The sequence below is a fragment of the Thermobia domestica genome, chromosome 4 (genome assembly GCF_964235325.1).
Source record: "Thermobia domestica chromosome 4, izTheDome1.hap1.1, whole genome shotgun sequence".
Lineage (NCBI taxonomy): Eukaryota > Metazoa > Arthropoda > Insecta > Zygentoma > Lepismatidae > Thermobia > Thermobia domestica.
In genome coordinates, this window is record NC_137457.1 from 248,006,348 (window position 1) to 248,033,941 (window position 27,594).

General features: G+C 35.1%; 2 protein-coding genes across 2 annotated transcripts in view; both read left to right on the plus strand.

Moving 5' to 3' along the window:
• Window positions 1–6,916: 6,916 nt before the first annotated feature.
• On the plus strand, window positions 6,917–16,929 carry LOC145683961 (uncharacterized). The gene is made up of 2 exons (XM_081755679.1): window positions 6,917–7,049; window positions 15,241–16,929. Exon 2 carries the CDS (start codon window positions 15,282–15,284, stop codon window positions 16,422–16,424), a length of 1,143 nt encoding a protein of 380 aa, XP_081611805.1. The 5' UTR covers window positions 6,917–7,049; window positions 15,241–15,281; the 3' UTR covers window positions 16,425–16,929.
• A 9,128-nt stretch (window positions 16,930–26,057) lies between these two features.
• Window positions 26,058–27,594, plus strand: part of LOC145683960 (uncharacterized) — a 31,243-nt gene continuing 29,706 nt past the window's right edge. Inside the window, exon 1 of the mRNA XM_081755678.1 lies at window positions 26,058–26,256. The gene's annotated coding sequence lies outside the window, so the exon portion shown is untranslated. The remainder of the gene's footprint in view (window positions 26,257–27,594) is intronic.

A 27,594-nucleotide genomic window follows, 5' to 3' on the forward strand; every position in this document is an offset into this window, starting at 1 on the left:
GGCAAAATAAATGTTGAAAGTGGTAACAAAAAATGAATATATTCATTGCATTTTTGTAATGAATTTATAAAATCTTAACATTAAATACGTTAATTTACACTAGGGATAGAGCTTACTAATAAGTATAACTTTGGAACGGTCAGTAACCAAAATGATGAGAAAGAAAGAAAATTACAAATCATATAAATATTATTTTACCAAATCATCAAGTCTAGGAGGATCAGGTGTGCAGGTCATGTAGCCAGAATTGACGAAAGTAGGGACCAAGGATGTTATAAAATAGAGGATCTGCTCATACGCATCTTCATCGTATGAACCTAATGAAGCCGAAAAACAATCGAGCATCGTCTGATTGGCTACTCTCGTTTCAGCCATGATTGTTGGCTCGAAACATTGTGATCTTAGTGGTGCGGAGTGGGCATAGTAGGTGTGGCGAAGCTGTAACGTATGGCTTCACGATTTTGTTGTATGGACAGATCCTCTATTTTATAACATCCTTGGTAGGAACGCTTTCAAAGTTTTGACTGAAAGTCCAATCGGAAAATGACCATTAGGAAGACCTAGGTAAAGATGGGAGAACAATATTAAGATAGGTCTCACAGAAATAGGTATATAAAAGTAGAAACTGGATCCAGTTGGTTAAGGACAGAAGTCAATGGAGAACTTTTGTGAAATCGGCATTGCACCTTCTGGCTCCATAAGCCATAGAGTGAGTAAGTTAGAAATATTAGTATCATAAGCATAAAAATGAAGAGAAGATATGCTAATGAATAGCATGTCTAAAAGCTAATAAAGGAAGTTCATCTTAATTAAACTCTATTACGGTACTTGATAAAGCAGTCATGCCTAAGATAACCAGATGTCCTGTTTTATCCCGGATAGTTAATTTTTCTCAACCGTTGTCGCAGTTTTCTCCGATTATCAAACGGGACGCTTAAATGTCCTGTTTGTAAGCAAAAATGAACGAAATGTCCCTTAAATATATATATTTTTTAAAATATAAATCTTCAAAGCAAATTCTACATTCTTTTATTAAAATGATTGGGTATAATGCTATTTTTGGTACAGACAGCGGCACTGAAAATGATACAAGACTTTGCCATTGAAACTGCCACAACACATTTTGTAGATACATAGACAACCTAACTTACATACTCGAATGATTAGTCATGTTTGGTTTTCGATTCTCCCGCTCCCTTATCGCTTTATCTAAAGCAATGTTCATTAATCCATTGCCGCTGTGACGTAAATTACTCCTTCCGTTCAGAGAGAAATTCACCTGGAATGATTTTCTAATCGAGCGTTACAATATGTTTATCAAGTTCACACGTCAACTCAATGTAAAGTTATTTTGTCACGTTTGAGAAGCTGTTTTCAAACAAAGCAAGCTTGCTCTCACAACAACAGTATTACCTAGCATACAAAATGAATAGCCTACGGTTACTAAACATATGCGTCTTAACAAAGATATGAGAGAAAAATCAAAAGTATGAATATTTTTGAAAAGGATGAAGAAAAGGTTTACACCTTTCTCCCGGCAGTGACTAAAGACAAGTTAAATGAATTTGTGTAATATCTAGCCGTGAATTTTGTTGCAAATGCCTCGTTTGTTCCAATCAGGGGCAGATTCAGGACGGACTTCTGGGGTGGAGTTGTAATACTGCTATTTAGAGCTCTTTTAAGAGCTGCAAACTCTTGGATGGATTCTATTTATATATAAAATAAGAAAGTTTTGTCTTCTGGGGGGCAATCAACCCGATCGCCCCCCTGGGTCCGCCTGTGTTTCCAATGGTGTTAAATTTAGGCTGTTTGGTAATAAATTCGTTTTGAGTAATTAACAAACCCTTTTACTTCCCCCGTGAAGAGATAGTGTTCCCGCCTTCAATGTAGGAGACCTTGTTTCGTTCCCTGGTGGGAGTGTATATTATTAAGATCCCAATTTCAGCTAGTAGGTCTTGTCTCATATAGTCTTGTTGTAAAAAAAAAGGACTAAAAAACTTTAAAGAAAAAATAATGTTTACCAGTTTTATAACGTCTAAAAATGCATCTTTCATTTATTTGCTCTTAAATGCATTTTTAGAGCTTAAATAAAAAGTTTGTCACAAAATGTTCACATAGCTTCAAAAACGCCTTTATTTACATTCTTTTCACTTCTTCAAAGATTGTACTGCACATCAGGCAAGGATGATGTTCCTTCTGAAACCTATGCATATTGTCAAAGACAACACTAGGTTTTGTGGTGTCCAAAGTCTGCAATGCGAGAGCAGAGCAATAACTTGCAAAACAACCGTGGCATGGTCATCCCGCCCATTAAAAATATAAATCTTTTTTTTTTTTTTTTTTTTTTTTTTAAAGAAAAAGGATATTTTATCTAGATAGCATGTGAGGTTCGCTGTTGAACTCGCTACTGAAAGGCGTGGGTGTCCTTTAATAATTAATTTCGTTTCTTACTCTGTAATAGCATGCAAATGTTGATAAAGTATTTGAGCATGGGCTATTTTATGTCATTTTGTCATGTTCTTGTGACTATATTTCTTCTTAGAAGTGCTTAAATATCCAAAGACTATTAGCAACAAATCTATAGGAAGTCAGAGCGCTTATATCTGGTTCCAAATTTTCAGATTTGACCCATATCATGTAAGTTTATGGTGGACGAGTTAAGAAATAGGGAGGGAAAGAGAGTGTGAAGGGAGAGAGACTCAAATACGGAGACAGAGAGGAATAGTTCGTTTAGCTGTCACTTGAATCTGTTAAAAGACGTGTTGCCTTCGAAAAGAAAGAATGTTTTGAAGTACCGTGGTGATAAGGGAAAGAAGCTGGTTGATGAAAATTGGTTGAAAAATAGAGGTAGGACTATCAGTAAAATTGTCCGTGGTTTCGATAGCCCGTGAAGGCACAACCAGTTCTGGTTCGATTGGTTTAAGACATGGACGTGCTTTACACTTATAACTGAAAGTGGGATGTGCATCTCCACGTATATTGTAATATCCTATGAGATGTCGTAAACAAGCAATTCTACTCATCAATGTTTACAAACACCACCACATGGTTAAGCAAGAGGATCTCCCACCAGATGGACCTATAATCGCATGCAGACGACGGCTTCTGGCCCCTCCCATGGAGCAGAAGACGACATCGGAGCCGCAGCGCCACCGCCACCCAAAAGGACCCTATAAATTGGATGGACGAAGGCAACTCGACACCAGTTTTCTGGTGACCCTCCTACTGTCTGATTCGGGACTTCAGGAGTAACCTAACCCCAGGGCCTCTAGTCTGCTACGGGACTACGCCTATCCTTTCTCCTGACTTTGCCTGCTTCGGGGCTCTGACTGGGAATCCCAACCTCAGCCGCTTTGCCTACTTCGGGGCTCTTGGCCATCTAACCTACCCACTGCTTGCTTCGGAGCTTTGGGCACCTAAAATCCACTCCTCTTTGCCTGCTTCGGGGCTCTGTTGGAGATCCTGTCTGCGATCTTACCGTCAAAGACCACCTGAAACTCACCTTGATTCTAGAGAGATCAATTTGTATAGTGTTTTGTAAAAATACTTTTATAAAGGAAAAGTTTTATAATAAAACTGGTAGTGGGAGTCGATACCGGACGCTCCTTTTATTAACTGCTCTACCTAAAATCATATATGAGACAAAGTTTTACAATATACATGCCGATGGATTGTTAAGGTTCGGGCATGTTTTCGTCTTATGAAGCTGAGGACATTTTGCAGTATTACGGCATTCGGCTGTGGTGTGTGAGTTGTAGCTTTGGGATTTCTCGCAGCGTAGTGAAAGGGGAGGTGCAGTGTCTCGTGGTTAGATTCTATGGCATTTTTGTAAATAAAAGCTTCATTGCATAGTAAATCATAGATAGTCTCCTGTGAGCTACTCAAACGTGGACCATGTACGCTCTTGATGTGTAAACATTTTAGAATCGAGTACCATTCAGCTTCCTTGCTGACTTGCTCAAGTTCCTTGCTGACTTCTTCTTCACTGATACTTATTTCGGCACCACGTATGACTACTGGCAAAGTAGGTTGTTAACGTGGAAGGGGATGCTGTTTGCTAAAATACTGAAAAGGTATTTATTACTGATAGTAATGGCGAAGTTAGGATCCACTGATTTGATTATGACCTCGATACAAGTTTTAGTGATTTGGATGACTTGTGCTCGAGTAAACGGTATGCTGAGTTAGAGAAAGTTTTATTTTTTTAATTTGGATCGTAGTTAGCACTCAAATAAGAAAATTGTGTAGGTTTCGAAATGTTCTCTAGAGAAGGAAATTGCTGTTTGTCGTCTTGACATGGTACTTCCATCTTGGTAGATGTAGATAAAACAGGTTTCGAAAAGTGGTGTGACTTTTGTTGACTACGAGTATTACGAGTTGGAGCAGGAGAGAGAGCGAACACCTGCCTCGGAGTCTTTGCTATTTTTTGCGTTTAACGGTCCTGTTTAGAGAGCCAGTTGAATCAGAAGATGAAGATAATGCTTCTCTAGTATCTACCATCATTTTCGTAGAGATCCTTGTAATAATGGAATAGGTGATTGAGATTAAGAATACGTACACAATGGAGATATGAAAATATGACATACTAGTCAAAAAGAAATACGGCATCTCTTGAGTGAAATCTTCTATCTTGTCGCACCAGTACATTCGTAGCTCTGATTGCCTGGTAACGTCCGCAACTCAGGATCGATTAAAGCCAGAACTCGATATTACTGATGGGGCCGCGGTGGCTCAATGGTAGAGCGTTCACCTCTGGTGCATCGGATCCCTGGCTCGATCCTAGCTCGCGCCAAGTGAACTTTATAGTGGACAAACACCGTATTGTGTGGATTTCCTTGGGATTCTCCCGTTTCCTCCTACCTTCTTCATTCCACTATTTTATTCATTTTTCATCAATAGCATCTTCTTTAGTCTAGCCAGCATAACTGTGGAACGTAAAACTCAAGATTTCATTTCATTTTTTTTTCGATACCGCTGGTACGTATCTCAGTTGGAAAGTTAAGAGCCAATTGGAAATATGTATAATTAGTTCACTAGTACAATATATTAAGCAATCACCAGTAACGAAGGAAGATAGTTGCATATTATCATTGTTTATAATAATAAAACAATATGTTAATGTGCTAGTGGAGTCCAATATATCTCAAGCTTTGGTTCTTGAAATATGCCAAATGTACTGTTAAATACGTAAAACGCTGGACATAATAAACGTATGAGAAGCGCTAGCGCCATCTACCGAACAAACCTGGTCAATACACTCAAGAAAAAAATAATTGCATCGATCTCATCCGGCACAAAGTCTTGACCTTGCCCCTTTGAATTACTATCTATTTCGGTCCATGGCGTACTTCATGCAATCACGATGCTCCACGTAGAAACAGCAGTGACTGACAAGACGTGGTATCCATGTGGAATCGAGGAACTGGCAATATGGCTGCACCCAGTCCAACACGAAGGGTTATCCTTTGTTAAACAGCTTTCATTGTACTGTAATCAATACTGGCCAGAATATTGTAAGATTTATTACTCAAACTTGTAATAAATGTCGAACTATGTTCACCCAGTTAGGCAATAAAAGAAACAAAGTGGATGACTAAATTACAGTCGTTTTAATTATTTTAACGTATTGACATTCTTAAATTACATTTTAAAAACTAGTTTTCTTTAATTCAGAAGTATGGATTACCAACCAAAACACTTTTATATATTTACTCCATATGTCTGTGTGTCCGCCCGCCCAGGAGACAAAACATGTCTGTCCGTTTGACCATCTGTTCAGGAGAGAAAATATCTCAAGAACTACTTGATTCATCACCACCAATTTGGGCCACGATGTAATGAGTCAAAAGTTAAGAATCGAATTCAATGATATTGATATTCAAACCGGAAGTAACAGAAATCAACCATTTCCGGTTTTAATATTGATCATTATAGAGCAAAAAAGGCTATAGATTAGCTTTGAGCGGTTTGAGTTGATTTTAAGTTTAATATATATGGGTGCGAGGCTATATGAGACGTGGACCTACTGATTAACTTGGAATCCGAACCACACGAGCTCCCGTCGGGAATCGAACCCGGGTATCCCACGCCATTTTGAACAGTTTCCTAATCCCAATAATATATTTTATCTACATTGTAATCTCTCTACTAAAACCAGAACTGGTACAAATCTATTGCCATTTCCGCTTTCAATATTAATTGAGAAAAATATCGCGCCATTTTTCCAAAGCAAACTCCATGTTGTGTACACGTGACACTGCAATTTGTATGGTATTATAAACGTTGTTGATTTGCTGTAAGTATTAAACAAGTTTAATACACATAACAGACTAACTTTATTTAGAAGTGAGACAGGAGAAGTGAGACAGTGACTAAATTAAATTCAGCTACGCAATTTGGATGAGGGGATATATATACAGTATATATAAATGATCGACAATGACCGCTATTAGTGTCGAATCCATAGTTTTCGGGGTCGCTAAGACAAGCTGTGACACTTTGGATGCTGCTTAAATCCAAATTCAATTCCATTAGTATTTTATGTTCAAAATGAAACGTATTTTCCTCGCGCGAAGAACGTATTCTGCTAGTTAAGAATAATTGTATTTTTAACCTTAGAATATAAGATTATACCTGCGTCTGACAAAAATGCCAGTCAGTTGCAAACCATAAGTTAAACGTTTAAAAATAGGCTTAATAATTATTTTATATTTTCTTAGATTAAGCGTTGAGAACACTGACAAAGCCTATAGCAAAATCCTTAAGCTTGTGTGTGAGGGGAATGACGTATTTTTATCAATATTAACACATTGATAAGCGAGACAAGCACCTCATTCATTGCAACGAACTGCGTTCTAATATCGTGAACTAATATCGATAAGATTTCAAAGGATACATGATTACGCCTCTTTCCTGTTGAACAACTGTGATGTGGTTGTTGGAAAGACTTAAAGTATAGATGCGTGGTAGTGATTGTAACTCTTCCTGGTTCAAAGAAAAATTGGATCTTTTCGACAAGAGAAGCTTAATATTATGATTATTCTCAACAGGTAAATAATTTTGATTCTTTGTAGAAATATGTTATCATTACTATCAAATATTCTGAATTTTTTTAAAAAAATACAGAAATGAATCTAAAGCAGTAGGTTTTGTACAATTGTTAGCAGGAGCTCGGCTAGCAATTCAATACATTAGGATTCTTAACTGTCACAGTTTGGGCGGAATTAGGAATTTTATGTCTTGTCCCGAAGGATTTTTTGGCTAAGATTCTCCTCATATCCCACTGAGATTGGAAGAACACGAAGCTCTTTTAAATGTTATTTTCCTAAGTTATGGTTATGTTTAATAACCTTTACTCACAACTACTCTTGTTTCATTTTTCTGCTTGTATTTCGCAAATATTTGTTAATCCTGCTTTCTCTATTTCTTCATTATCTACGTATGCATCCATAATGTATTGCAGTTCAAAAATTGTACCTTTCTACAGTTCATTATTGCAAATTCTATTTCAAAAATTCTACCTTTCAACAGTTCCTTACTGCAAATTCTATCATATTCAGAAATAATGAAAACAATGTTTCACAGGCTTGCAAATCACAAGATAATTTATTATGCTTGTTTCTACAATTATCAGGTGCATAACGAATATCTGTTTTTTTTTTTTTTTTTTGTAACATACGATAATTCTGTTCTCTCAGGTTGGCAACTCTGTTATAAACTTATTACCTTTATCACTGTAAGGGAGAATGTAGAGCTTAGCATGAAAACTACAGTACATAAAACACGAACCAAATTTTAAAAAAAAACAAACCAACTTGCGCCACAAAAAGCGAAAATGCTATCTAACCAAGTTAGAATAGGAGCGCAACAGGGGAAAGCCATCCCGTTGACGCACGATCCCTCAATAGGGAGTAGGCGCGTCAGCAACGGTGAGTATAAGATAAACGAAAATAGTATAAAAACACCTCATATGGTATAAAAACAGATGTTTTGTGTGTGGCACAGCTTTGTGACACTTACATGATCACTTTGTAGACTGCCATCATAGCACTTCACTTCATCATGTCTTCCGTATGGAGTACTAGCGCCACCGCTTCGCTGGATCGCAATACGAAAAATTACTAATATGTTCCATCAGTCAGTAACATTTTACAATTACTGAAGTGCTCTCTGATACCGGTCATTTTTGATCATTTTTATATGTCTCTTCCCTCCCTCTCCCCCAAGTTACGAGGCTGAATTTGGGTGTAAACGGGATAGAAGTGTCAATGTTCAACTCAGCTAAATTTGAATTTAAACAGCATTTGAAGTGTCACTGTTCTTTTCAGCAACCCCAAAAACTACAGATTCGACACTAACATCGGTCATTTTCACTGGCGCAAATCCCAGGAGGATGAGGGGGACATGTCTCCTCCAATCTTGGAACTGGGAGGGACTGTTCCCCCAATAATCCGATTTGAAATGTGTTTTTTTTTGGGGGGGGGGAAATGTGATGATTTGTATCCGATTGCCACAAAGGAAAGTGAGACGAAAATTGATGTCTCCCCAAAATAAGCTTCAAATCTGTCCGCCTATCAATGTTGAAGATAATTCTTCTCTCTTATCCTCCACAGAATTCTTTTTCATCTTCACAATTATTTTGAGAATCGCTTAACAAAAAAAAAAAAAAAAAAAAAAAAAAAAAAAAACAGTCTTACTTGTCCCCCCCCCCCCCAAATATTGAAGACAGATTTGTGCCGCTAGTGATTTACGATCATTTTCAAATATCTCCCCTTCCCCTAATTTGCACCGTCAAAGTGAAAAGATGAAAACCATCCGAGGCCCAAACCTCATCAATGTTGAAAGTTTGATCGAGACCGATCGGGTGATTTAACAGTTGTTAAGTTTTGTTCTACCTTCAAAGTGAAGTGACAAAAAAGCTTCCCAAGCCGAAACCTGAAAGCCAAGCCGAAGCCAAGCCGAAATTTTCATCTATGTTGAAAATTTTATTTAGATCGACTTCTGGATCACGAGTTAGGCCTATTAAGTGGCAAACATAGGCATATATTGATTTTTGTATATTTCCTTCTCGTCCCTCTAAGTTCTACCGTCAAAGTGAAGTAATAAAAAAACATCTCAGTCCCAAACCTCATCAATATATATATACAAAGTTTGATCGAGATCGGTCAGGTGGCTTAAGAATTAGTAAGTTTAATTTCCTTCTATATCTCCCCCTTCCTTAAGTCAAAGTGAATAGATAAAAGCATTCCCAGGCCCGAACCTCATCTATGTTGAAAATTTGATCGAGATTGGTCGGGTAGTTCAAGAGATTAAGAATCACAAACATAGTGACTTACATGTGATAGATGAGATCCCGATATATTTTGATTACTTATACAACCCTATTGTGAATTCAATTCACATATTTCTTCCCTAGATTTTACAAATTTATGCATTCCCCCTTAAAATAAAATAGCACCGAGCCTCGAAGGAAACGACACGTTGTGAGGCATTATCACGTGTTGGTAGAATCAATCAGCACTGTTCCTTCCCGTGTTAATCATGCAATTTCTAAGCTAGTTATTAGACAATGGTTTTGAAACACTGACACACATTATGCTATACTGCCTGTTTACCTAATGTAGCCTTAGTACGCACCTTCATAGAAAAATGAAATGAAATGAAGTGAAATCTTTGAGTTTTATGTTCCACGATTATGCTGGCTAGGCTAAGGGAGACAGTGATGATGAGAAATGAATGAAATGGTGGAATGAAGGAAGTGACTATACCCACACACCCCGCTTTTGTCCACCACAAAGTTCACTTGGCGGGAGCCGGGATCGAGCCCGGGACCCCATGCACCAGAGGTGAACGCTTTACCACTGAACCACCGCGGCCCCCACCCACCTTCATAGAGTCCAAAATTAAACTTCATTTTTCTTTGTAATTAATTACCGTACAGTGATTGCTTTATTACATTTTTCGTTTGTCTGATGCTTGATTACGTTGATTACAAAAAGAAATAAAACAAAGTTTGGAACTATCGCAACTGCAAATCTCAGGAGAAAATACCGATTTAAAAACTGAGCTGAGGTGACTTGGTACATGGTAGTTCCTGTCTTGTGTGTGTGTGTTCATGGAGTTTCTTTTCTTCTCTACACTGAAAATCCTTTAAAAACTAGACTTAAAAAAATGATATTTATGGCAGGACCAAATTGATATTTTCTTCTATCAGAGTACATACGACTCGGAACATTTTTAAGGGGAATATGCCATAGTTAAAAGTGTTTTTTCGTGTTTATGATATGATAATGGTATTTCTGCAAAATTTAATTTTTCAAAAAAGTATGTCTCATGTAATTACGCTGTAAAAATGGAAATCATAGGCCTGGGAGTTACAAAATTATCAATAACAATAAAACTAATTATGTAATGTTCAGGAATCTGTTTTTTAACTTGTAATATAATCTTATAGTTTTTTTTAAAGGACCTCGCACAATTGTTCTGGAAATTGGATTTCGAAGGAATTGCTTGAAATCGTGATATGTTGTAGATATTGTGATCCTGAGAAAAAGTCTCAATGGACACGCTTTCGGTCATTCCGATCGAAATCAAGAATATCGTTATCTTCATGTGGTTCAAAAAAGTGGCCCTTTAGTGGCCAAACACTTAATCATTAGAGGTTGTGTCCACTGACTGTGAGACTTTTTCCTCAGGATCACAATATTTACAACATATCACGGTTTCACGCAATTCCACTGGAATCAATTTCCATAAGAATTGTGCGGGTCCTTTTTTTTAAAATCATGTATTACAATTTCAGCCATGTTCCCAGGATCAACCCATATTTGGGAACCCTACACACTACATGTGTATAAGAAAGAATGTTCATCTGATGACTTCATAAAATTTAGGTATCTGGAGAATCAGTTTCGATTTAAATAATATTTTATGACGATTATCCATAAAAAAAAGGAAGCACTTGGTGAAATCTATTCTTAAATCGTGAGAAATTTAGCGAAAAAATAGGCCTCCTTATTGACTGATATTACTTGATTAATAACATATGAAATCCAGCGTCTCTTTTCAGCATCTAGGCTCTATGTGACATGGTCTTACAGTTTAATCTGGACGCTAAACCCTGTAAAACCTTCAAATTTAAATCCTCTGTCATTGGAAAAAGAACCTGGAATCCCGTGTACCGAAGACGCGTGAGGTAGCCATTAGACCCCCCAGCAGGGGAAGTTTGTATGCTACTACTGTTAACAATAAGTATAGTAAGTCTACTCTCATCTATCGCATTTGATTATTTCACAACTTATTTTACGACACTATAATAACAATCTTATCAAGGGAGAAGATTAGCCCCATGGAATAAAGATATAGTATAAGAGGTTTCAGCTGCTCTTCCCGCTGACACTAAATTGCGGGAGTGGAGATTGTGGCGCCGCCACTCGAAGCAGTTGGATAGCACGAAGTGCTGAAAATGAGAACGAATCAAATCATTCAGAGTATATGAGTTTGACAATAGCTACTGCCAGTAGCAGACGATGCTATTAGTTAAAACTCTAGCCGGTAGAGTCGCTTTCGTTGAATTGTGGGAACAATTTGAATTTCAATTAGGAATATAGGGAGTGATTCATCAGGGTCAACAGTCATTAGCTTTGTATCCGAAAAAAAAGGGTAATTTAATAGTTTTCGACATGTTGTGGGTCGTCTAAGGAGAGAAAGGTAGTATACCTTCTTATGTATGTACGAATAGTTTCCTTTTCATCAAACTGTTCGAATATAACTTTGATATAACCTATAGGCTACAGGCTATTAATAATTTTCAAAGGCAAAGAGAGATAAAATACTTTTTAAAATTTTGAGAAGTCAGTTTTTATGTGAGATACAATATTGTTTCCAGTTTAATTAGGTACAGATGCACAATAGTTTAAATTATTAATAGTATTCTTTTTTTAATTTTACTTCGTGGCAAATGAATAATATACATATAAATTTTTGTCTAAGTGAAACAAAGGTTATGATGTAACGTCACGTGGTGAAGGGGTGTGACTAAGCAGACGTACTACAGCGCGAGTAAGTGACGGATAGACTAACGTAAATGTATGGGAAGAGATGGCAACACTGCAACACTCTCATTTATTAACAGTGTTTAAAAGAAACTTGGAGCCCGGACTTCAAACGACATCAAATTTGTCTCACGCTTTAGTACTTAGAATACAATACATACAGGGTGTTCATTTATTATGTAGCCAAAATCCACTGGTGAAATCCTCACACCTAAACAAGAAAAAAAAAAAATCATATGAACATAGGGCGAAAAATGCGTTGTTTCAAAGTTACAAGATGCCGAAATTGAGAAAATTGTAACTTTGAGGCTGCTTATTTCGAAAACTATGAGATATATCAAAGGCCGTTAAAGAAATATTAGAGGAACCAATTAGTACCCTCTCTATTTAAATACCTATGTTTCAGAGTTGGGTTGTACCTGCGCACACGATTTTAGAGAGAGAGATGAAAGAGCGTAACCTATACCGCAGCTCCCTCTATAAAATCCGTTGCACCGATAGACCAATCCGAGGATTTCACCAGTGGATTTTGGCTACATAGTAAATGAATACCCTATATATATATATATATATATAAAACTTATGACCTCACACCCTAAATCACGAGCCTATTAGGAAAACTAAAATGATGTTTAAACAAATGTTATGAAAGGAGAGAGAAATATTAAAACGGAATAATATTGTGTTTGTATGTTGGACATTGTGAACATTAAAAATTGACATTTATACAAATACATTTAGGGATACTTACGAGAAGTAATATTTTTAAAAATCATATTATATACTTAGTATACTATCCTCGTGCATTTTCGTCTCTTTTTCTTTAAAAAATCTTTTGTCATTTTCTTTTCTTTAGGTATACTCTGCTTTGTAAGTATTTTATATACTTTAACATGTATTTGCTCTACTCTCACAAATGGTTAAATGTAGGAAGAGGTAAAATGCCTTAACTTTAAAAAGAGTTAGTACATAAAATATAAGATGTTGTTTCACTCCTGCACGTAGAAATGTATATATATAGTATATATATATATATATATATATATATATATATATATATATATATATATATATATATATATATATATATATAGGCCTACACGGATTTTTTATAGGTATATAGGCTAACTTTGGGTCTTTACAACTCCCGAACCCTCCAACATTGACAAAACAACAATTACACCACTGCATTTGAGCTCGAGCTAGTTATTTAATATACCTTTCCATTAAAAAATGGACTTGAAACCAAGATGGCGGCCATGATCGACATACACCACAAAAGTTGCGGCCCCTCCCTAATATCAGTTGCCATACTTACTTTTCACTTGTTCCCTTCCGGCTTTAAATTATGTAAGGTTGAATTTCTAACCAGGAGAAATAGTACCGGTACATTAAAAAGTTTTCTTTCCTTCGTTTGAAACGATAAAAATTGAAGTAAAAGTTTTGTCACATAAGACAATGTCGTCTGCGTATAACAAGATCCATGGAGCCTTTTCCCTGAACTTCTCAGTCTACTTTCTTATTACAATATTAAAAAGGACAGAACTTAGCGTTGAAAATTCATGCAGCTCTACAGTACATTCACTTCGAAGCTCTATTTCTCCTGCGCTGCTTTTCATCCTTATTGATGCGTCCATGTGTTTAATCAGTCTGCTGTAACTTCTATGCTACATTTTTCCTCCACATACATCAATGAGATACTTTCTATTTTATGTAGTCATAAAATGTAAGTGGTTTTCTTACATTCTAATCATAATTTTACATATTCATGTGTTTCCGTTTTTGGATGCGAAAAAACGATTTAGCTAGACCCAAATGTCGGACAAATGTATTTATTTTCTTTGAGAATAGGGAAAGTTTCCTTTTGTTAAGCAAAGCTTAAAGCCCTTCATATACTTCTTCAAACTGCAGACGAGACTTCGGAGGAAATTTAAGGGATTGGAGCAGAAAGGCACATTTACCAAAGAGGAAGGGTCCGAAAATATTGACAAAAATATTCATATCATTTTCGGGGTACTTCTCTAAATTTCCATTATATTCTGGTAGCTCAATTTTACTACCTAATATATTATTATTATTATTATTATTATTATTATTATTATTATTATTATTATTATTATTGGATCAGTGCATAAATACTTAGCGTTTTGTAAATCAAGTACTCTTATTCATGTACACTCTTGTCCAAAATTATTGTCGCATGTCTATAAATATGTTGTGGTAGGAATATAATTTGATAACGAATTTGTCAAATTATATTTCTTATATGGTCTTATATCCGGTATTTCTTATAATGTTAGTATGTGTATAATCGGCAAAGACATGAATGTGGCAAATTTCATGTCGAAAGAGCAGTAAATAAGAACAATAAAACGAAAATAAAACTTTCTTGTCCATTTAGCAATATTTTGTTTTACTCATTCTGATTTTCGTATTTATAATTCTTTTCCTATGAAATTTACCACAAATATACATTTCCGATTATACACATAGTATCAATATTAAAAGTGCCCTGCAACATCATTATCAAATAATTATATTCTTACAAGAAGACGGTTATAGATATGCGAAAATCATTTTGGACATGAGTGTACGTTAACACGCATGGTATTCTGTACGTAATTTTTCGCATCTTATCTATAGAATACAAATTAAGCACAATGGTTAAGTGATCATAATTCATAATTTGTGCTAATTCTCTCATTGTTTGACGATTTGGCGAAGAAGTTTTTTAAAATTATTTTCATCAAATTCTTAACGATCGTCCTGACCATGGAATCAGATAAGTCAAATCGGTTTTATCGGAAATAAAACCATTTCCTTGACACACTAGCAGTGGCATTAACATCGTACAGAGTACTAATTGTTTTCGCCGCTTCTGGTGCACTTTATCTTTGGTTAATCTCGAAGAGTAGAATATGTGCAAAATGTTGAATTCTGTTTACTTAACACTCCATCTTGTTCTAACTGCAAAATGTACAAAATGAGCATAGAAATAAAATACCGGTACACTGTGCTTTCACCAACACGGAACACAAACTAAGCAATAACAATGAAATAACGGACAAACAATCCTTGTAATACGTTCATTCCTACTTATAAATCAAACGCTACGAATTTATGCACCGATCACACATTAGAAAATCAAATCTAATCAATAATTGCCAAATCTTTTCTCTTATTTCAGGTCTGTTCCTTCAGATGAGCTACCCAAGTCAGAAGTGAAATATGGAAATGCCAAAACGTGTTTTCAACTATCGTCAAATAGCATTGTGTTTTCTAGTACTATCATTACTTTATAACCAAAGTGCTTGTGAGTGTGGAAATTACTGCAAATGTTACATGTGGCGGAAACTAATACGTGCTGACTGTATTGAGAAAGGATTACTAAACGCACAGACACGAGTGGTGGAAAATGTTGAAGTGTACGACTTGACCGGGAACAGCATTACGCAGTTGAAAAACAGTGAATTCGAAGATTTAGATTTTCGAGAGATTCAGTACCTGATTTTAGCACGAAATCTTATATTTCAAATAGAAAAAGAAGCCTTTAATGGACTTTATAATCTACAATATGTTGATTTGACTCGTAATAGAATAGGTTACATTCATCCTGACACATTTGTTAATAATCTTGCTTTGGTTGAGCTACATCTCAGAGACAATCCAATCAAGTTCATTCCAGAAGATTCCGTTCTTCTAAATTCAAATTCACTTCAAATATTGGACTTGAGTTTATGCAGACAAAGGACTCTAACAAGTACTATTTTCAGTGAACTACCAAATCTGTTAACTCTAAATATAAGTGAAAACTATTTATTTAGTATTAGTGTTGAAACTGTTAGTCCTCTTACTAAGTTACAAACAATTGATTTGTCTCATAATCATCTTATTTGTGATAAAACTATGGATAAGTTAGAAGAGTATCTGCAAAATAATAGTGTTTCACACTCAGCGTTTTGTGGTAAAAAATCATATACCGGTACCATGTTAGTTACTACCATGACACCTGATCCAAATGAAGAGGTTGAAGCATTTGGAGTTACTCATGATGGTTCCTTGAACAAAGAAGATAAAAAGCTAGCGAATGTTGTGCTGGGAAAATCCGTGACTGACAAGTCAGATATTCAGGAAGACCCTGTAAAATTTGAACTCCCAATGTATTGGTCATTATTTGTTGGTTTTCAAATTGGAGTGTTTTTCTCTGTTGCTGTGTTTTTCGGTTGGTTTCTGTTGTGTAGAGATAGTCGGCAACATTTAGTTTGTTCCAGATGCAGAAGAGTTTCAAGAATAGACGAGGGAACAAGACATCTTTTAGACAACCACGACACCACTGAACTAGACACTATTTTCTTTTCTACCTCGCAATAGATCTTCTTTTAAAAAATGTAATTTCTAGAAAACTTTAACTTTTGCATGCTTAGTCTTTAGGGTGAAAGGAGATGGATGATACGTATGTGCATGTTGGTAAAGTAAGTTGTGTAATTATGCTGTAGAGTAGAAGATAGTGGATATACGTACTGTACTACCACAAACTCACATTGCCATGAATAAAATCTACGACCTTTTGATGACAAATTTATAATAAAGACGATTTGTCTGAAATTTAAAGACTTTCGGCAAAAGAACTCAAGTCCATTTGTATAGAATGACGGTAAACTTAAAAAAAAAAAAGTTATTTTGTTTCGTTACAACTAAAATTTATTAGATAAGTTCTTGCCCACGCGTTGATCATATATTATGTTCTATATACTGATTTTATAAGTAGATTATGCGTAAAGACTATGTGGTCACTGTTAGCAAAACTCAAATATCAATCTCCAAGTTGACACTGTATTTTGCTACACACAAAGTACATAATAAAACAATTTTTTTCCAGCAAAATAAAAACTGTCAGCATGGTATTTTGTTCATGCTCATATGTGAATGATATGCTGTGTAGAGAGCGCAGGTTCAGCTAGTTACCTATAATTTTTTTTTTTTTTTTTTTTTGAAATCGTGAAATATTAATGCCTCATAAAATTACTGTCGAAATAATTTTGTATTAGGCATTAATCTTTTCGACTTAGCACGATTTCAAAAACTTATATAGATCATAGTAATGAATTATTTAGTGCTTTTAAGCACTTTATTATTATAATTTTCTCCTTTTCAGCAGTTTTATTATTTTTTGCCTTTTAGTTCCGCACATTTAACTTTTTAAAATTCTTTTCACGTTTCTTTAAAAAGTTTTTACTTTCTGATTTTAATGTGTTTCTGAAATCACGTGCGTGTCAGTTATTTTCTTATTAAGATTTTTCTTTATTTTAAACTAGCATTAATTACCCGCTTCGCTGGGTTAAATTAAGAAAAAATAGTAATATGTTTCGTTCGTCAGTCACTTTTTACTATTACTAAGCGCTCCTTGATATTGCTCATTTTCGATGATTTTTATATATCCCCTCTCCTCACCATATTGCGGGCCATGGCATCAGAAGTGTCATTGTTCATCTCAGCGACCTCGAAAAGTATGAATTCGACATTGATATTGGTCATTTTGATTATATATATATATATATATATATATATGTCTCTCCCCTCCCACGATTTTTTGCGGAGCTGAATTTGGATTTAAATGGCATCATAAGTGTCACTGTTCATCTCAGCGACCTCAAAAACTATAGATTCGACACTAATATCGGTCATTTTCGATCATTTGTAAATGTCTTTCCCCTCCTTTAAGTTACATCGTCAAAGTGATATGACAAAAATCATCTCATGTTCGAACTACATATAGGTTGAAAATTTGATCGAGATCTTATTTGTCCGGTGGTTCAAGAGTTATTAAGTTTCATTTATTTTTATATATCTCCCCCTACTACTTCTTCCCTTAAGTTCTATCGTCAAAGTGAATAGATAAATACCATCCCAGGCCAGAACCTCATCTATGCTGAAAATTTGATGGAGATCGGTCAGGTGGTTCAAGAATGAAGTCACATAGACAGCCACTTTCATTTTTATTTTTACATATATATCTCTGTCTCCCCCTCCCTTCCCCCTCCGTTACGTTGCACCGTCAAGTTAAATGATAAAAATTATCCCAAGCCCGAATTATCATCTATGTTAAAAATTTGATCGAGATCGGTTGGGTGGTTCAAGTGTTATTAAGTTTTATTTATTTTTATATATCTGTTTGCGGGCATGCTTATCATGGTCACCATCTTGAAGTCGGCCATCTTTCATCTAGCTCGACTTTTTAAAAATAAGAGCAGGGTCAAACAGGGTCATGTAATATATCAAACTGGCCTAGAATTTTTTCAAGAAATGCAATGGTGAAATCTATGTTTCCATAAGTTTATATTTGTAAGACATAATGAAATGCACAGTGATATGAATTCTTTGGTTCAAATATTTCTTAACAGCTTTATCTTTTTAAAAAGAATTTAAGTTAGGAAAACCTAATGTACGCTAATGAGAACATCATAGTTAGCTACTTATGAAAGGTATAATCAGCTTGAAATCCTTATCGACTGCAGACAAAATGAAATGGTGATGAGACGACTACAAACCTTAATTAACTGATGGAAGATGGATGATATATTTTCCAATGGATTATTTGAGTTTGAAGACAAACCTTCATAAGTAGCCACCCATACAGGATGCACTAGTATACATTCGGTTTTCCTGGCCTGATTTAAAAAAAAAAAAATACATCTACGGAATTTTTCGCAGGAGAGGGCAAAGTTTGTCCTTAGGTTTTGTATTTTTGATAAAGCTATAACAACAGAAAGGATGTGCAAAGTCGCACTGAGGCTGATTTGTTTGATACCATCTCAGTATTCACGGTAGTATCACATGACATAATCAGTAAGAACACTTACTGGAATGTTCAAAATAAAAGAGGGTGTCCACCCAGAATAACGATATACATTTTTACACAAACTCAAAGAAAACAATATTTTTACGCTCAGGAGTGTGTGTGTGTGTGTGTGTGTGTAAGGAAATTTGGGGAAGTATTAGGACTGTTCGGGGTGTGCAGAATAATTCTTGGACATAGGCTAATATCTATTTTTACAACAGAAGTTGTAAACGAAAAAAAAAATAAAATAAAGAAACTACTGCAGCATTAAATTCAGAAAACATTTACTTATGCCCGGAAATTTATTACTTGTGAGAGAGAGGCCGTACCCTCCCTTGTGGAGTCAGTCCATGGATGTACCTGTATTGCAATATGTTGTCATGTGTACTTGACAACCGAGGGTAGCAGAACCATTTTAACAGTACCATAGCCACTTGGTTGGTTACCCTGCGCGCAGAATGGCATGTATTAATTACATGTATTAGGAGCAAAACTTAGTTATGGGGACCACAGCCAAGGGGGCCTAATATGCTGGTAAAACGGCACTGGAGAGTAGATTAGACTGGACAGTAGAGCAGACGGCACTAGCGCGGGGCCCCCTTAGGCGCGAGGCCCTATTAGAAGCAATCAGTCCAATCGGCTTACGGTCGGCTCTGTTTACAAGTTATAGTCTAGCAAATTTAATAGCCTAGTTAAGTAGTTCTCAACCGATGTGTCGCGACACACTAGTGTGTCACGCAGCCCCCTAAAGTGCGTCCCGAAATTTTATAATTTAAAAATCATGTTGAATTTAATAATAATTAGTTAAAATCAAGATAGACTGTACTAGTCATTACTTCCAGCGGCAGCAATAATGCTCAGTGCTGCATAGTCATTATACAAACTAATAGGTTTCATTATTATAATAGATAATTTTATTATTATTGTTATTATTATTATTATTATTATTATTATTATTATTATTATTATTATTATTATTTATAATAATAATATCAAACAAATGTGTCACGATGTCCTGGATGTTCAGTAAAATGTGTCGTTGGTCAAAGAAGGTTGAGAGCCACTTGTCTAGTTGGAACTCGCATGAGTTTATAATACTTTTTTTTTTCGTGATTGTCTTATCTAATCATATTGATTATTTTATCTTTCCATCTTTCGTGCTAACAAATTCATGCAGTGAATGTTATAAAATAGAAAGTACAGACGGCAAACTGGAGCCACTTTTTTTTTTTTTAATTCTAGATGAAAGTGATATATTTCCTTAATGTTTAATTGTATAAAAGATGTCTCTAGACACAGACACACACAGACCCACACACACACAAAATGGCTGAACTAGTTATGCAGCCATGATGCCCCCATTGGACGGATGTTTTAGATCTCCTCCTCCCCCCTCCCCTAAGTTGCACCGACAAAGTGAAGTGATAAAAACCATCTCAGGCCCGAACCTCATCTATATTGAAAATTTGATCGAGATCGGTCGGATGGTTCATGAGTTATTAAGTGACTTTCCTTTTTATATACAGTATATAGCGTTTCAAATCTGACCTACATGCTGTGAAAAGTGACCTGAATTAAGTTCATGGCCAGAAGATGATAAAAGCTGATACTTTATATCTTTTTGAAAAGAATTCGAAGAAATACGGTTGAATATTTGAGGAGGCATATTGAGGATGATTTTAATGTTTATATATATTTTTTGTTCGTAATTTTTCTATATGTACCCATAACAACACTCCCCCCCCCCCCAAAACACACATCCCGGCTACGCTACTGATCATACATAACTTTATGTTTATTCGTCTTCTCAGTGTGGAAAATAGTATTTTTTTTTTATGTAAGAAAACTGTGTTTGGACTTAGCGCCATTATTCATGTTCTACGCGACATTTTTTTTTAATTTTACAAGTAGAGTATATGTGATAACAAATGTGTCTCACTGTTAGAAAAAAATAAATAATAGATACGGTCTGCTAGTTAAGAATGCATTTTGCTACATATAGTTACAGAACATAAATAAATAACAATTTGTTCCAGCTAATTGCAAACAATGACATAATTTTTATTATCATAAAACAATAAAAGCCTTTTTTTTCGATTCTCGATTTTCGAATTACTTCTCAAATTTGTTAATTTGTTACATTCTATGTAATGATCAATCGATTGATATGCCACGGTGCCACCTTTGGTGACTGGGATTTCGGGTCCAATTCTGTCAAGTACATTTGTGGTGGACAATATCGTGTCCATGGCTTTTCTCGGGGTGCTCTTATTTCCTCCCACATACTCACTCCACTAATCCTCCATCATTATTTACTTGTCTTTATCATCCATCTCCCTTAGCTTAAAGGGTATAATCGTGGGATATTAAATTGAAATATCTTTTTTTTTTTTTGCCACTTTTAGAGACTTGTCTCCTTAGACAATAGGTAGTAGCATACTTTTTAATTTTTTAATTAGTTGTTAATTAGTTGTGTCATCTTATATTGTGAGTACTAGAACGTAACAGTCGTTATAGATGTTGCTTAAAGCAAGTAAGTTAAGCAGGATCTATTGCTTATAGTGGGATGCGGTTTTATATAAGACATAATGATACACATTGACTATTGAATCCTCAAACACCAACACACAAAGCATTAATCATTTAGCTACGAAGGCATTTCCAACCTATACAGCAACTTTGCATTAAAAAATAAAGCGAAAACGTAATAGGAACTTTTAAAAAATATGAATTGACTAAAAAAAACACTAAACAGCATGAAACAATAAAAGCGATAAAATAATAATAAAGTGATTAAAAGTGCGAAATAATTCATCACTATCCACGTATTAAAATGCTAGTTATATATATGTTTGTGGTCAAGTAAGGTTTATATGTTTGTGGTCGTTTATATGTTTGTGTCCAATTCACTTGACAATGATATCTCGGAAACCAGAAACTCTCACTGATCGATTGCAAATTTTGAGTAGATTGTTCAGTTCCAATTAAATATTTTTTTTAAAATGTCTATTTCTTTATTGAATTTTTTTGGGGTTCACTGGAAGTATTGAAATTTGAACAAAAAATAAGCGTATCCTACAAGTTATATATTCCGACATCACGTATTTTTGGACAGGGGTTGCACATCTCTCAAGCGTTTGTTTCATGGTCAAATGATAATGAAAAACGAAGGATTACCATTTCTCCAGTCTAAGATGAATATTATTTTTAGTGTTTCGACCAATGAACATCATATACCACTGACATTATAATTAATTGTGTGTGTAATATATTTGCCTATTATATACTGCTTGCAAGAAGAAAGAAGACATTGACCGTATTTGAATTAGAAACTCCAACCGGAAGTAGGCTCAAATATTGCAAACGGTGCGAGATATTGAAAAATTAATCGAAAAATTCTCCCCTTTATGATTCCCCTTGCAGATTTTTATCAGAACGTTCTTCACTTGTGTCTGTAAAGGGACATGTGCAGATGTTATGAGGAATAACAAGGAGATTCATGCTCATACGTGAATTATGCGCTGTGTAGAGAGCGCAGGTTCAGCTAGTTACCTAAAATGATTTTGAAATCGTGAAATATTAATGCCTTATAAAATTACTGTAGAAATAATTTTGTATTAGGCATTAATCTTTTCGACTTAGCACAATTCCAAAACTTATATAGATCATAGTAATGAATTATTTAGTGCTTTTAAACACTTTATTATTATAATTTTCTCCTTTTCAGTAGTTTTATTATTTTTTGCCTTTTAGTTCCATGCATTTAACTTTTTAAAATTTTTTTACGTTTCTTTAAAAAGTTTTTACTTTCTGATTTTAATGTGTTTCTGAAATCAAGTGGATGTTTCAAGTCAGTTATTTTCATACTAAAATTTTTCTTTGTTTTAAATTTTCGTTACCCAGTAGTTTAGTTAGATACTTAAACTAAAGGTATTACATTAACATCCTATTAAATAAGTCTCCCTGTGAAATATGTACAGTATCAGCAAGTGCATAATAATTAATTATTAAAAATGTTAAAATATTATTCTTTGCACGGGAAGAGTATGTTTCGACATAATTCCAAATTCGACATAAAGGGGTGAATTTGGATTTAAACAGCATCGGAAGTGTCACTGTTTATTTCAGCGACCCCGAAAACTATGCATTCGACATTAATATCGGCAATATTCAATCATTTTTAAATAGCTCCCTCCTTCGTCAAAGTGAAATGATTTAAACCATCCTTGGCCAAAATTTCATCTTTGTGTCAAATTTGATCGAGATAGGTCTCGTGGTTTAAGACTTATTAAGTTATACTGACTTTCATTTATACATATATAGATTGATAAGAGCCTTCCTTAGGAATAGCTCATTATACAGAGTGTCTCAAAAGTCCTCTGATATAGCGTATCAGAGTTACAACAAAATGTAAGAGTAGAAATCGTCTACAAATATGATGTTTCCAATCTAAAGTGAAGGAATTTTTTAAATCGGACGAGCGTTTAGCCTGTATACTCTTTATGTGCCCAATGTTTAATGAAAATGCAACGTTACCATTTACCTGGACTCACGACATAAGTGAATGAAGCTACTGTTTGAAATGGGGACTGGCCATCGACACATTAGCATAAAAGACAGTAACTTGATTCACTTATGTTGGAGTCCAGAAAAAAGGCAACGTTGCATTTTCATTTAACATTGGGCGTATAAAAAGTGTACAGTCCAAATGGCTCGTCCGATTTATAAAAAAATCCTTCACTTATGATTGAAAACATTATATTTGGAGACGGTTGCTCTCTTACATTTTGTTGTAGCTCTGATAATAACAGAGTTACCATATGTCAGGGCACTTTTGAGACACTCTGTATTAGTGAAAACCGCATTAAAGTATCACGTAGTCTAAAATGTACTGAGCGTTTTGCGCACGAGGTGGTACTAGAAGTATCCCAAATCGTAGGATCAGACATATCGTCATTTGACAGCTGATAGTTGACGCTAGTAGGTATCCGGAAAGTACTAGAATTCTTATAGTGGAACGTAAGGTACCGCGCCATGGAAATGAGTAAACTTTTCTCAAAGCTGCCCTATTTTTTTACAATTTTATTTCGATAGAACAACTGCTGCGCAGGCCTTGAAGAATTCGTGCTGTCAACATGTAAGATACGTTGTATCATCCAACAGCCGAAAGTCGGTTAATTCACATTCGTTCTGAAAATTTTGGTGACCACGATGCTCCTCGCAGTGGATGGCCTATCACAGAAAAAGTGGATGATATTCTGACAAAAAAAAAAAAAAAAAAAAACTGAGCAAGATTGCCATGTATGCAGTCATGACATCGCCAATTAAATGAGATTATCAGTGTTAAATCGTTTTGAGCAAGCGGACCATAAAAGATTTATAACCCCCGGTTTATATGCAACCCACCTTACTTTGTTGATTGTCTGGTTGCCGCACATTTTATGATTTTCTTCACCAGTCGATGTAGTGATTATTTTAGTTTTTTTAAAATTATTAATTAATTGTTAACATTTTAAAAATATTATAGAAATATAGTAAGAACTTTTATTGGAAATTACTTAGTTGACTAGTAAAAAACGCATCGCAATATGGCCAACGGTTTTCCACACAAAGGCGAACAAACCTACAAATATATCTACACACCAAACTGAGCACCTCCATTTTTAAGTCAGTTAAAAAGAGGAAACATGCTGTAAAATTATACTATTTTACATTTTTAAATCAATATAGTTCATTTCCAGATTTTTGAGACCGAGATCGAGATCAAACGAACTATCTGTTGATCGAGACGAAACTGAGAAAACGATTTTTGACACGAGACCGTGATTTTCCACTCGAGATGAGACCAAGACTGATATTTGTAAATCGAGAAGAGACTGAGACAGAATGAGGTCTTATTTCATCTCGATATCATCCCTAGTTTCAAGTTTAACTCTTATAGCTAAAACGAATCCTCACAAATAGTCCGTTTCATGAAAATTCATATATTAGTCCTATAAAATAAGGTACTATACCAACAAACATCTGTTTTTCCCATTTAAAATCAAACATATTTATATCCTGCTGACAAAGGATTAAGTACAAGTCAATCAATTCAAGTGTAAAGCTCGTCCTATATAGTCTCATTGGTGACAAAGGATTAAATGCAAATCAATAAATTAAACTGTAGATCTTGTTCTATATAGTCTGATTGCTGACAAGTGAGTCAGTCGCGAGCTAGGATCGAACCAGGAACCCTACGCGCTAGAAATGAGCGCTCTCTTTCAGAATCACCGCGATCTCTATTACGAATATGTGTCACAATTTCGGAAATATATAATTTAGATATGTTCGGCAGATAATCTGTATGCTGGAAACAATGACAGGTATATGTACATTGCTGAAACCGTAACGCATACTAGTTATAATAAGGATTCCTTTGATCCGGTTTTATTTTTATTTAATATTTTACATAGGAGTAATAAAGTGAATATCTAGTTATTTTAGTCGTTTCTCTTTTTATATCAATATTTTCTGAGTAAAATGTTTTGGAATGCTACAGGGAAGCGATTATCTCATCTTGCACTCAATGTGAACTCCCTTGTGCCCCACTGTAGTGTAGTTGATGTTCTCCCACCCGGAACCGAACCCAGGATATCGTGTAAGAAGGACATGCGCTTCAGATACTAGAGTAGGGAGAATTCAGTTGAATAACAAGTCTTAGTATTCATAAACTTGGTATTGCACAAGAATATAAGAAAAAAATAACAGCAACCTAAATATAAAATTTACTTAAATCACTGTTACATGTGTCTTTGCATTTCAATAGAATCACTAAGTAAGGAAAGACGATATTTTAAAATGCACGTAAAAGTCCCGCGAAACATTTCTGAGTTTCCGTATTGAGTCGACCTATTTTTGTTCTAATTGCGTGCTACTGTTAAAGATGTTCTGTTTCAAGGTCAAACTATTCGATTTTTCAAACGGTGTTTTCTGTCTTTTACATATTCATATGATCTAAATATGTAGACTGATACCAATTTTATACATAAAATTCAAAAGAAGGGATAAAAAAGAGAAAGCGAACCCTTTGCACGCTACGAGCTAGCTAGCAAAAATCAATAGTGCCACTCGACGGTGCTGCTACCTACAAGGGACTTGCACGAAGGGCCAAGAACAAAATATAAGCGTAATTAAGTTCCCTGGATATAACATCTCCACCTCCCCAATAAGATTTTCTGTTTTACAAGTGTCATTTGTTATTGACGTGATTGTCAAAATCGCAAGAAATGTACCTGTTTGGCTTTGTAACAATCTTGTTATTCAATTATTCAGTGCATACTTGTTTACAAGGTCGAATTTTAGAAGCTTGAACCATTTTCTGAGGTCAGTAATTCCGCAATACAAATAATGTACTCCCGTTTTTTTTATCACTATTATTTATACAGATAAACAAATGAGCTGAGTGTTAAATGTTTATATTCTGCTTTACTCTAGTAGTATATTGGTCGTTAACAACCAAATTTGAGGTATCTCTGGATTTTCTTTTAATTCACATCTAATATGTTTATTTACGTATTTATATTTTACTAGCTATGGTAATAGTTACTCATTTTGTTTTTGTTTTATAGCACTGTATATAGACGAACCAATGTTTATACTAATATGTTATTCTTTGCATTCAACTTTACGCAAAGTGCCTGGTTATATGATTAACGCATGCGCCTTTATCATTTGAGACCCGGGTTCGGTTCCAGGCTCGAGCAAATGCTCGGTTAATTAGTTATTTGGAGTTTAGTGTTCCTTTTTTTAACAATAAAGCTATTTGAGACGTGGAACTATAGTTTATGCTGGAAACCGTAAAGAGTTCAAATTTTTAAAGCCTTTTTCCACCAGGAACCGAACCCATTACTCTGTACTCTAAAAACGCGCGTGCTTGCCAGTAGACCAGAGGAAAGGGCACAATGCTGCTCAGATTTCACATTAATCTGTACGTCCACGTCTCATGGGGTGACATCCAGAAGTCCTAAAGTGCAGAAGTCCTAAAATGCAGAAGTCCTAAAAATATGGGCACTAGACCTAAATTTTAGGACTCCTGCACTTTAGGACTTCTGCACTTTAGGACTTCTGCACTTTAGGACTTCTGCATTTTAGGACTTCTGCACTTTAGGACTTCTGCATTTTAGGACTTCTGCACTTTAGGACTTCTGCACTTTAGGACTTCTGCATTTTAGGACTTCTGCCTTTTAGGACTTCTGCCATTTAGGACTTGTTCCTTTATCATTCACTTGCTTTAGTTCTGAAATTCGCCACCACCACACGAAATTGGGACGATGCAGCAACTAGTTGGCAATAATGTTACAAACGTATCTAATTCCAACAGTAACAGCTATATTTGTACTACTAAGATCGTTATTATCACTATCTGTTCTGCACTTATACACGAATTACATAATACAACCTATTTCATTCTAAGAATTAATTACATAATTTGTTAAGAAATTCGTTTCTTTCGAATGGAGATACGAGAATCCCAAGACAAATTCCTAAAACAAAAATAAATAAATAAATAAATAATAAAAAATGTTTAAAAAGCATATTTTACCAGACTTCTGAAACCAAGCAAACATTCAGAAATGCAATATATACTGTACGGAGCGTATTTTATTAAGAGTAGGACAAAAATCCACCAAAGTTTACTTAATTAGGACAAAAGCTCACTAG